We start from the raw sequence: 13,107 nt of genomic DNA, 5'->3' as shown, positions 1-13,107 counted from the left end.
TGATAAAATGTACTGAGTTTCAACTATATTCTACCTGATCTAAGGCATAATGAAATTCCTAGAAAGAAAGCAACCCTCAGGTTAAAATCTATTTGTTTGTCCATATTTCACAACTCAGTAAAGAAAAAAAAATTAGTCAGAATTAATCAGGCTTAATCATTGTTTTTTAATAAACTATCATTTTTAAATGGTGAATTGAAGGTGAAATGTAGAAGTGAAGAATGTTTGAGTCACTGGGGGTAAAGTGCTTGCCTAGCATGCACAGTCCTAAGTTCTATCCCAAGAACTGCAAAATAAACAAAACCAAGTGCTTGAGTTACTTTACAGTATTATCACTAAGTCCTCATAAAGGAATATTTGAAAATTTCTGAGTATACTCTCTACTTCAAGCATTTTAACTTTAATCTAAATAGCTTATAACTAAGCGTAACTCCAACATGTTTCCTACTGCATATTTTAAAAAAAAATTTAACCTCAAAAAACAATACAACTGGTTAGATAATGTGTGCTGGGAAAACAGCTAGGCTCACCTAAGCTATATTACTCAAAGATCTAGTTCTTAAACTGAACAACATCTCAAGAACATGTGGCACACATATGTGACATAAAAACACCTTTTAAGAACAGATAAGGAAACAAGTTGGTCTTTTTTGAGGGTTCCATGTAGCAAATCATCAATTTTTGGGATAATCAGATGTTCTAAATTAGTCATTGTTAGTGGTAAACTAATGGGGAAAAATCTAAGTGGTTAACAGGAGGCCTCTTAAAGCAATTATGTCAAAGATATGCCTTACAAAAATTATGACTAATGAAAAGTAAGTAGTTACAGGTTTAAAATTAGTAAACAAGAGGCTGATTAGATGGTTCAGCAGTTAGGGGCACTTGCTGCTCTTGCAGAGGACTGAGGTTTAGTCCCAGCACCTACATGGCACATCCCAACAGTCTCTAAGTACAGTTCAAGGGGATCTGATGCCCTCTTCTGGTGTTCACAGGCACCAAGTACAGGTGTTCCACTACATACATGCAGGCAAATGCTCATACACAATTTAAAAACTGAATCTTTATCAGTAGGTTACACTATTCTACACATAAAATATTAAATAAAACTGAACGTATTTGAAAGACAAGCTGTTCTTAGAAGACAACTTGGCTTAGGGCAGCACACATCTTCTTAGAAATTTGTCACCGTTTATCATCAAAAACGTATTCTAAATATTATGCTATGAAACTTAAAAGAAAAAAGAGATGGGCAGTATTGGCTAGTAAACATGCTGAAAGGTGGGAGTATTGCACTGTGGGGAAAAATGGCAAATTAAAATCCTATGCCCTTTCTTGGAATATGCTAAGGAAAATAAGTGAATAAAAACAAATATAAATTGTATTTTAAAAAGAAGGAACAGTATTCTTGTGCAGGAAATGTTAAAACCACATCAAACTGGGTTTATTGTACTACATTAGCAACAGCATTTTAAGGACATAGTAATCAAAACAAGAATATGAGCAAATATTTTGACATTAAGGAATACAAGTCTGACTTTTAAATATATCTACCATACTATTTTATGTATTACCAAATACCTCCATTCCAATTTTAAATAAAATACTTTTTGTTTAAAATTTATCTGTCTTGATCTCATCATTAGAGGTTATTTCACTAACCCTGTATTATTTTTCAAAGTTATAGGCTACCATCTGCTCCTGTTATTAATAATCTAGGAGCTTGTTCATGTAAGTGAAGACATAAGTGAAAAAAAAAACTAGCCTATTTACCAAAATCTTTATTTGCATAATTTGAAAATTGTTTTTTTTTTTGAGATGACACTTGTCAGAAGCAATATGCAAAGCACATTAAGGATTTGAGCAAGCCAGACATTTATGGAAATATTTTCCTGCAGGAATTGGCTTTCTCTAACAGTTCTTAATCAAGGGTAACCCTAGGAGGGAGATAGAGTCAAGTGTGATTCCTGTCCATGTACTTATCATTGTTATGTACATCATCTACAGTATGTGGCAGATAATACATTAACAGACTAGCTTTTGATTTTTATAAAGCCCTATGCTTTTTAAAGCACACTGGTTATATTTTAGCAAAGGTCATTTGTATAGGAATGAATTTTAAAGTCTATATAAAAATTGTTACAGTAATAATATAGTATAATTTTTATTGTCTTCGGATTTTATTACTGTAAAGAGACACATTTAATTGGGGCTAGCTTACAGTTTCAGAAATTTAGTTCATTAACATCATGGTGGGAAGCATGCCAGCATGCAGGCAGACATAGTGCTGGAGAAGAAGCTGGGAGTTCTACATCTTGATCTGCAGGTAGCAGGAGGTGACTATGAGCCACACTGGGCACAAATTGAGCATTATATGAGATCTCAAAGCCAGCCTCCACAGTGACATACTTCTTCCAACAGGGCCACACCACTCCAAAAAGGCCATACCTCCTAAAAAGGCCAAACAGGGAGAAGCACTCAAATACATGAGTTTACATGGGCCAACCTATTCAAACCACATTAATGTTAAAGATGAATTAAGAGTTGGGGTAAGTGACTTTAAAGAATTTGAGAGAGGCTAATGACGGACATACTGGAAGAAAACATTGGTGTTCCTTTCTTCCAACTGAAGTCAAGAGAAAAAAATCCTAATGTCCTGCTCTGCCCTACTTTTCCTTCACCCTATTAGTGATATGCCATTCTCAACCAAAACTAGTTATCAGTTGTGAAGTATGTTGAGAAAGCATAGTTTCCTTAGAGGTGCTTTACAAAATAGGGAGAAAGAAAGCGTGGGAAGGAGAGAAGCTGTAGGGAGAGGAAAGTAAAGTAAATCTTTCTCAATATCTCCATGCATTTCATATTTTCTCAAGTAATTATTTTGATAAGCTAGGAAGACAAAGCATTTATTTTATTATTCCACTGTCTTATCGTAATGAAAATCGTCACAAAAGGAATGATTAAAAACAACCATAACCACTACTGTTGCTGATATACCATCAAAAGTACATGTAATACTTTATTTTCTTTTTGTAGTGCTGGGGATCAAACCTGTAGGAGAAGCTGTAGCCACGCCTACTTAGGGGCTGGTACAGGTGATTCTGACCACACCTGTGGTCAGGGTGATGTAGCGTGAGAGTTGGTCAGGTGGTGGGGCACTTTCGGTTTCGCTTTCGGCTTGCTGTACAGACTGCTGCCCATCGGCTGGCTAGCTTACTCTGTAAGTAAGGCTTTTTCCCTATTAAAATCCCTTGTATTTCTATCTGACTCTGTATTGGTAATTTCCCACTTTACAAACCCAGGGCATCACACAAACTAAGCAAGAGTTCCACCACTGAGCAACAACCCCAGCCTATTACATATTTTCATGGAAGTTAATTTAGAGTTCAAAGAGTAGTAACTGTTATGAAATTCACATAAAAATAATTTCAATGACCTCCAAAAGCTACTTTGAATTTTTTGTGAAACTTGTAATGAAACATTACAGAACTTTTTTTTTAAGATTTGAAAGCTAGCTGAACTGAACCATCTCTCCATGGGAACAGTTATTTAGAAGACTACTACTAAGTAAGATACTGCAGCTATCTGGATTTCACCCAAGATTCCTGTATATAGACCAGTGGTTTATGTGTTTACATGTTCTTGTGTGCACATGTGTGTTGAGGACAGGTCAACATCAGATGACTTGCTCAATGACTCTCTACCTTATGTTTTCTTTGTGTTTCATGTGTAGACGTGTTTTGCCTGCATGTGTGTCTGCACTACCTGTGTACCGGGTGCCTAAGAAGGCCAGAAGAGGCTATGAGATCCCCTGGGATGGGAGTTAAGCAGTTGTGAGTCACCATATGTGTGCTAAGAATTGAACCCAGATCCTCTGGAGCAGCAGACAGTGGTCTTAACTGCTGAGTCACTTCTCCAGTATACTACCTTATGTTTTTAAAATAAGGTCACTCAATGAATGCCAGAAAGCTCCGAGGATCTGCATGCCCCCACGTTCCAACACTACATATAAATACAAGCCACTAAACCTGCTGTTTTGTGTGATTGCTGGGGATCTGAACATGGGTCCACACTCATGCATAAAAAACATTTTACCTATTGAGCCATCTTCCCAGTCCAGGATTCTTAGGAGGCACAAGACTCAAAATACAATAGTTTTACCTGACAGATGACATAGGACACTGTATCTCCAGCTTTCACCTTCCGGCCTCCTTGAGAATTTATCCATAGGGCAACGTGTACATGAGGTAGGCTTTTTTTATCAGGGTAATCCTGGGGATCCTTTGTCAATGCCTAAAAGACAAAAAAGAAAACAATAAACTCACCAATTTTTAAAATAAAACTTTCTGTATATATTTACATCTAGCCAGTATCATATATGTATAACATAAAATGACAATGTACGCAGAAAACATGGTTTCTCTCTGTGTCACTAAGTAATAGGCATAACCACATGCAAGCCCAACAAAGATATATGTAAGTTTATGCCACATAGTATTTGAGTATTTAAAATAATTAAGACTCTAGATCCAGTGTTCTATGAAGCATTAGAGTTTCTCCTCATGTTTGTAATTTTCTCATTTCATTAGTTGGGATCAGAGAATTAACAGTTACTCTGACTTAATGATCTGTTTTTCAGTCTTCTCTAACTAAATTAACCTCCAATGTACCACACAGTACTGAATTTACTCTGAATGCCAACTTGAGCTCTACAGAGTACAGTGAGTTTGTAACAGAAAGTGAGCACAACATGAGCAAGAACAGCACCAGTCAGGAGAAAGTTTATTTTTGTTTTTGAGACAGCTTTCTTTGTGTAGCTTTGGAGCCTCTCCTGGCGCTCACTCTATATTGCAGGCTGGCATGGAACTCACGGAGATCCACTTGTTTCTGCCTCCCAAGTGTTGGGATTATAGCCATGTGCCACCACCATCTGACCATGAAAGTTATTTTCTAGCAATACTATTGCAAAAATGATCCAGAAAGAAAGCTTGGTAAAAACTGTTCATACCTTATAAATAGGAATCCTAACAGTAGTACTAACAGTCAGTGTATTACTTTCCACCACCATAGCAAGGTACTTTTACTTGAAAACATTCTTGACTAAGCAGTAAAAACTAGTAACGTTGAGGAGGGTGTTCTCCCTCTATAGCCCAGGATGATTTGGAACTCACTGTGTATCACAGGCTGGATACAAGCTTGAGGCAATCCTCCTGCCTCAACTTTCTGAGTGCTGTTATTACAAGTGTGAGGCATCATGTCTAGCAAAGATAGTAATTTCTAAAGCTGTAAAACCTTGAGAACAAATCTACTGTTTTATTATGATTAAACACAAAGAGTAACAAAGCATATCTGAAGAATAAAGGCTACTCTAGGAAAATTATTTATACAACTATTTGAGTTACAAGCTAAACTAACTGCTGTGTACAGAGAATGTATTTTTCACTTGAAACAATGGTAGGAAAACACCAGTTATTTTGACATATGGACCTAGCAGTTTCTCTACAACAAAAACCTCAACTAAATAAGACCCGCTACTTCAAGAAAAAAAAAATCAATATGACAATAGATATCATCAATGACAAAATTCAACCTTTCAAGTCCAGTTCAAAGTTTAAGAAATAGGTTTTCACTTCTGTGACCCTGACAGCTTCCCAATAACTAAAGACATTTCTAATAAAGTAGAAGTATTTTAACATGTGCTTCGACAGTATACATGAAATATATCCATTTTAAGATCTGCATAATTCATGTAATAACCCAACAAATAAAATGTCATATATGGATAAGATATCCACTCAAAGTTCAATACAAGAGTAAATAAGATAAAAATACATGCAACATGTGCATGAAGATGACATATAGCACATTATTTTTTACAATGAATATACAATAACAAAATAAGACAAAACCCAAAGTATAATACAGACCAGCAAACTTTAAAGTAAAAAAAGAAAAAAAAAACAGTTTACTGGTCACAATACAAATAACTTTAAAGAAAATACAACCTGTAGAATTCTAATGTAGGATCAAAGAACACTGTATAATCTATCAGAAAAAATCTAAATATTCAACATCAAATTAACTGGAGAGAAACTCAATGCAATTCCTCTAAAATCATGAAGAGGACAAGGCTATCCACTCATGTAAAACAATCTTGTTTCCAATTGAAATAAAAAAATCTGAGAAAAAAAGAAAAAAATCTAAATACTTCTCCTTTTCTAATTATTTCTATACAACTGAAATTTATACATCAGTAAAATCACACATCAAAACAAAATGGACATAGGATACAGTAAAATTCAGAAAGCTTCTATCAAGATAAATATTAAAGAGATTTACAAACTAGGAAATGGGGGCTAGTGAGATTGCTCAGTGGTTAGAAGCACTTTCTGCTCTTTTCAAGGACCTAGTTTTGGTTCATAGCACCATATGGAGGCTTACACCTATCAGTATAATTTCCGGGAAATTTCACGACTCATCTGGCCTTTATGGTCACCAGACATGCATGCAATGCATGTAAAAGCAGGTAAAACACTCACAACTCATGAAAAATGTTAAAAATTAAGAAACTATGCCAATCCTCTAGGTAACTTTCCCTTTTTGGATGGTGTTGGGAAGAAAAATAGTTACTTTTATTTTTAAATAAAAATTTATTTATGTGATCAAATAAAGCCATTTTAGCAATTAATCTATTAATTTTAAGCAAACTACGTATCAGCATATCCCACATAAACAAAAGCTATTAGAGTATTAAGGATTCTTGAGATTAAGTGAGGAGTGATATAGCCGAGTAAAATAGGTCTTCAAACATGCCTTCACACACTCAAGTTATGTACATATTCTAAAGTAGTATAATTAGTAGATCAGAGTGCCTAGAAAACTGTCCTAATATATTTCAATCTTTTAAAACCTGGATTATGACATGGATGAGCAATATTGCATGGACATCTTAATAAAAGGCAGCTTTACTTAAGAAAATCATTAACTTCAATAACATTGAGTACAATTTTAAGAAATTCTGAATTTTGTGGAACGGAATTTCTAATTATGAGGTTGAGATTATTCAAAGATTTTACAAGTAGAATTTAGAAAGCTTCATAAAATTAAAAAACAAAACTAGAGGAGGGGGGCTGCTAAGATGGTTGACCTAACTTTGATCTCTAGGATTCATATGGTGGAAGGAGAGACTGAATTCCTTCAAGTTGTCCTCTAGCCTTAACATGCATGTCATGGCACATGAATCTCCACATATGCACATACGTACAATCATGTGCATTTAAACCCACTGTAAAAGTTTCATATCCACTATGGTAGCAATGTTTTATTTTAAAAATCATCACCATAACAAAGAAACAGTGATGAAAATAGCATACGTATTTTGTTATTATTAACTGGCACCACCTTTTCACAAAACAATTTTCCTAGATCCATTCAGATAGTCATATCTTTTGACACAAATGTTTTATTTCAAGGAACACAGAATAAGTAATCCATCTGAAAGCAAAATGACAAGTGAATAAAGATGTTCAACGCAGTTATGTACAATAAAGAAAACTTACTAATCAACAAAGAAAAAATTAAATAAACATGTCAGCAAAACAGGCAATTAATGAATTGATTAACTCTGTTTATGGGTGCTAGGAATCAAACCTAGGGCCTTGCATACAAGATTTTCCCAGTAATATAAAAATATGATTTTTCAGGTAATATATATACACAGAAACCAGGGTTCAAACTAGCCTGAGCTACATAAGACCCTGTTCTGTCTCAAAAAATAAGATTGGTTTTCTAAATAATAAAGCAATTCTAACAATATAAAATGTTTTAAAGTATATGGAAATAAGAAAAAATGGCAATAATTATTTTAATATAGAAGTAGCATGAATGAGTTTTCATTCTAAAACTTCTCCTTATTGTCAACAACAGATCCTTTTTTTATATATGAGCTTTAACAAAGGAACCTATCACAAAGTGAATAAAGTGATACTTGAAAATTAGCTTCTGAATATGTAAGGATACTTGTTTTAAATAGGAAGAAAAACTATTAACCTACCATCTTGCATATTACACACTACTTTGGAAATTAAGATTTTTGTTTTTCAAATTAGGTAAGAAAAATATATCCATACCCATAATGTGATATGGTTTTGTTTTAAGATGCACAAGTGCTTTACATATACAGAATAAGTTACCACTGTCATAACTGTAACTCAATCTGTACCCAAAAGCCTTTTGATTACAGATGCCATAAGGATCACCATCTGTGAAGTAACATACACACATACATATATTTGGGGGTAGAAGCAGCAGAAAAGAGGCTAGGAAATAGGGACAATGGGGGATGGGGAGGAGAATGAATGAAAGATTAAGAATGAATATTAATGAGCAGGTCTATGTGTCAAGCAACTATTACTTTGGAGGTCTATGAGATAGCATTCACTAGTCCCTGACACACATAGCCACCTAATTCATTCCAACAATGTCTGGAAGTAAAAAGAGGTCTCATTTGTACCAGATGTGGCAGTACCTGTGGCTGTAAGAGCTATGCTAATGTTCAATCTGTGAGCCAGTTCTTAAGCAGCTTTCACCCCCAGCCAGAATTTATTTAAATTGCAAGAATGAGGTGGTTCTTCAAGTATCTGAAGGAGGAGAAAAACATATGACAGCAGCTGGGCTCAGCAATAAATTCTACATTTACCTTGTTAATTTCAAACTGGCTCACTGGGATGCTGCCATTTAGCACATTTTCTCCAATTTCTATTAACCTCTTCTGAATGTTTTCCACAATGGTGTCCCGGCTTTGATCCGAAAGAATCTGGCCAATGACAAAGCTGTATAAAGAAAGAAAAATATGATGTTTAATAATATATGTCAAAAACAAGAAAAGATAGACATTGGCATGTGGACAAGAGCTATGTTAAGAGCTAATAAGAGGGTTAGTGTCTAGAAGGCAGTTTAGACTTTATGAATGTTTTGCCTGAATGCATATCTGTATATCAAATTGTGTGCCAGGTATATGTACAGGTCAGCAGAAGGTATAAGAGTCCCTGAAGCTAGAGTTAAGTATGGTACTGGAAATCAAACTCAGGTCTTCCACAAGGGCAACAAGTACTCTTAACCACTAAGCTATTTCCCCAGTCCCAAATGTATTTATTATAATTTAAATATTAACTCTACCGAAAATTTACTACACTAAGAATTCCAGGTCTGCCCTTTGACATGAAGATCACTCATTTATGTAGCAGCTAATGCTTTATGCAATATATAATACAGGAAAAAATGTGTGCCATCAGATTTTATGTAATTATAAAATCCAGAAGCAATTAAATTCTAATTACAAGCTAAAGTTGTAGCAGATAAAATTTATCTTTATTCATAAAAGCAACAAGATAGTATCTCTGGCATCAAGATATCATCCCTACCTAAGATGACTATTTAGTTAGGTAAGATGAAATATGAAGCACTTTAAGTAAACAAAAAAATCTAAGGGGCTAGAAAATTGGCTCAGTGGTTAAGAGTACTTGTTTTTACAAAGGATGAAGATTTAATTCTCAGGACCCACCTGACAGTTCACAACTCTAGTCCCTTGGGATCCAATGCCCTCTTCTGACAACCATGACCACCAGGCATTAACATGGTGCACAAAAATACATGCTCACAAAACATTCATACACATAAAATAATAAACTAAAAAAGGGAGAAAATCAAAGATATCAAACACTTCTTCCTTCAGCTCCATTATAAATTGTTCAGTGTTCTAACTTTATGCTATCCCTCGAAATATTCATATTATTATACAAAGACTCAAGATAAAAGAAAAATAAAGAAGCCAATACTTTATCCATTTTTGAGAAAATGCAGAGTAAGATTTGACAGCTGCTTTAGTTTTTGTCAGAAAAAGAATTCTAACAAAAACATTTGTATAGCTTTAATTACTAATACATTTCTAACTCAGAGAAATTTACTTGTATTATGATGCATCTTTTCTTAGAAAACACAAAAGCTGAGGAGAACACTCTAATCGAAAGCCTATACAAAGTAATTTCGTCTTGAGTATATTTGGGGGCAATGAAGCATTTCAAACCACATTTCATAAAAGGCAGACCATGACCTATACTCAGATGATCAACTTTGCCTAACCAAGAGTAGTTTTGCAGAAGCAACATTTGTTCAAGTTCTCAACTTGAAAGCAGAAAAGATTGGAAAATAAGTTTAAGATGCTAATATTTAGCAAAAATTAAAAGTACCTTTGAATCTAGAAATAAAGAAAAGATTCTATCGTCAAAACTGACCTAGATCACAAAATAGGAATATATAAAGATGGTATATAACATGTCTAAGTATTGATTTTTTAAATAGATACTTCATATATTAATGTGACAACAATCAAAAATAAACTTTTAATCGTAATCTTCATTTTAAGGTACAAAGCTAGCTAGTATTATTTAAGAAAAACAAACAGTACTTTGGAACTATCACTCAAATTAATCTAAGGTTAATAAGAATCAGTTATGTACAAATGATATATGGGAATAAAGTCTCACTCCATGGCCCACTTTCAATCACGTTTTAAACAAGGAAATCATAAAAATTATGTTTATAATCTGGACCTAGGGATTCACGAGTACAAAACACAACACTTTCAAAAAGAGAAATAAAAAACAGTATCAACGAAATCAACTCTTTAAAGATCTAGATATAAAGATTTACTCTCAACATAAGATGTTATCTTTTATCTAGTGTTTCTTACTGTGCACATTTAGCTTTATCTAACTTTTAATCTAATTGTGAAATTCTATTTGTAATGTGCAGTAATAGTAACAACAAAGTCTGCTTGGCAGACTTAAAGGCATTTTCCATAACACTTGGATTTTCTTAAACAAATATTTGAAGGACAATCAACAAAAACAAAATTAAAAACTAAACTCACTTTCCAGTGTCCTTGGCAAGATCACACCAATCTCTTCTAACTATATCTAATCCCTTTAGCTCCTGTTTGGTAATGTAATTCCCATCTGATGTTGGTTCAACAACCAGAGCAGCATATTTCTTTTTCTTCAGCAGTAGCAAAGACTTGAAAACACCATCAATGTCTATTTCAAGCAGTTTGTATAATTTATTCACTTCATTTTTTACCTGTGAAAATTTCAATTATTTCATTATCAGATTCAAATACCTAATAAGAAAAAAATGAATATGCTATAAATTCCCAGGAGTTAACCTCAACAAAACTTGAAGGCACATGTCATTAACATGTATTATCCAACTTACATAACAGAATTATTTAGTGTACAATTCAAAAACACTGGAAAGCAAAGAACAAAAATAGATCTTAACATCACTCTCCAGTGTTTACCGGGAAGATTCTCAGTCAAAATATCACCGAAAAATTGGCTCATGGATGTTTACTGTAGCACTATTAGCAATAATTTAGTTATGAAGTCAGCATAGGTGTTCATCAACAGAGGAATGGGTAAAAAACATTCAGTATACCTATACACAATGGAATTTTTCTAGGCATAAAGAATGAAATTATAATATATGTATACAAATGGATACAATAAGAAATTATAATATTAAGCTAGTTAAGTCATAATCAGAAAACCAATTATTGCATGTTTTCTCTCAGTTGTATATTTTGGATTATACAGACACACATTCATACACTATAAAATCATATGACATGAAAATAGAAACAAAAAGTATCTAAGAGAACAAAGGGGATTGAACTTACATATGAGGGTAGGAAGGAATGGGGAACATGCCCAAAGTACATTGCAAACTTGTATGACAATGCCTATATAAAACTCAAAAGTATATACAATGAAAATACACCAATAAAAGTAAAAATTGCCAGGCATTGGTGGCGTACACCTTTAATCACAGCACTTGGGAGGCAGAGGCAGAGATTTCTGTGAGTTCAAGACCAGCCTGGTCTACAAGAACTAGTTCCAGGACATCCACCAAAAGCCACAGAGAAACCCTGTCTTGAAAAGCAAACAAACAAACAAACAAAAAAGTAAAAATAAATATCTCAACAACATGGAAAGTTGCAATATTGAAGTCAATTTGGGGTGGGTACAAAGTTCAAGGTATGCTTGAGCTATATAACAAGATCTTATCTCAAAAATTAAATATTTTAAAAAATCAACAGAGATAATAACATAAATATTATTCTGCTGGGCAGTGGTGGCACATATCTTTAAATCTAAGCACTTGGAAAGCAGAGATAGGCATATCTCTGTGAGTTTGAGGCCAACCTGGTCTACAAAACAAGTGCCAGGACAGGCCCCAAAGCTACATAGAGAAATCCTGTCTCGAAAAACTAAAATCATTCCTTCAAAACAAAGGTTGTGACTGGCTCTCTTCACTAGGAAATACACAGTAACTACAGGAAATTATGTGTTGGTCTTTCTTGAATCTAAAACAATACATATGTATCTCTGCCTTGAAACTACTGAATTGATTAATAACTAGACAATCCAACAATTATATGAGCAAAAAATAATACATAAAATTTGTTAGTGTCCAAAATGTCAGTTAGCACCTTGAGTATAAACAAATAGCAATGTGCTGAATGAATAAATGAACAGTCATTTGACCTTTGCTGACAAGACTAAGGCACAAATCATTACCTCTAGGAAAAACTGCAAAGCTTTGCAAGGCCCAGTATGAGTACAAAAGGCTAGGCTTATGTACAAGTGAAGAGTACAGTTCAAATTCCATACTTTCCAGGAAGGAAAAAAAATGTCATTTGTAAGATGTGCCAATTTTTAGAATACTGGGACAAAATCTTACTTGCCATGTGAGAATCACCATTAAGAGGTGACTAATGGCTGGACTGGGGTGGTGCATGCCTATAATCCCAGCACTCGGGAGGCAGAGGCAGGCATATTTCTGTGAGTTCAAGGCCAGCCTGGTCTTACAAAGCAAGTTCCAGGATAGCCAGGACTTTTACACAGAGAAACTATCTCAAAAAATAAACAAAGAGACTACCCATGACAACTTCTAAATGTCCCTTTGTATTTTCTAATATATTTTAAATACTCCAATAAATTAAATTTGTGTGAGTACATGTGTATGTGTAGATAGGTAAATATTCATTCAATCATA

At 34.1% G+C, this 13,107-nt stretch overlaps 1 protein-coding gene across 4 annotated transcripts in view; it reads right to left on the bottom strand.

Annotated features, from left to right (window-relative positions):
* The window catches only part of Pola1 (DNA polymerase alpha 1, catalytic subunit), a 309,461-nt gene that overhangs the window by 170,191 nt on the left and 126,163 nt on the right, over nt 1-13,107 (bottom strand). For all 4 annotated transcript variants that reach the window (XM_027431877.2, XM_035450313.1, XM_035450314.1 and 1 more), the window contains exons 29-31: nt 10,925-11,130; nt 8,693-8,825; nt 4,156-4,287 (exon numbers count right to left, since the gene is read on the bottom strand). In XM_027431877.2, coding sequence (XP_027287678.1) covers nt 4,156-4,287; nt 8,693-8,825; nt 10,925-11,130 — 471 coding nt within the window. The remainder of the gene's footprint in view (nt 1-4,155; nt 4,288-8,692; nt 8,826-10,924; nt 11,131-13,107) is intronic.

The sequence above is a fragment of the Cricetulus griseus genome, chromosome X (assembly GCF_003668045.3).
Source record: "Cricetulus griseus strain 17A/GY chromosome X, alternate assembly CriGri-PICRH-1.0, whole genome shotgun sequence".
NCBI classification, from domain to species: domain Eukaryota; kingdom Metazoa; phylum Chordata; class Mammalia; order Rodentia; family Cricetidae; genus Cricetulus; species Cricetulus griseus.
The sequence above is the reverse complement of the archived record's forward strand: the minus strand, read 5'-3'. Positions and strand labels throughout refer to the sequence as shown.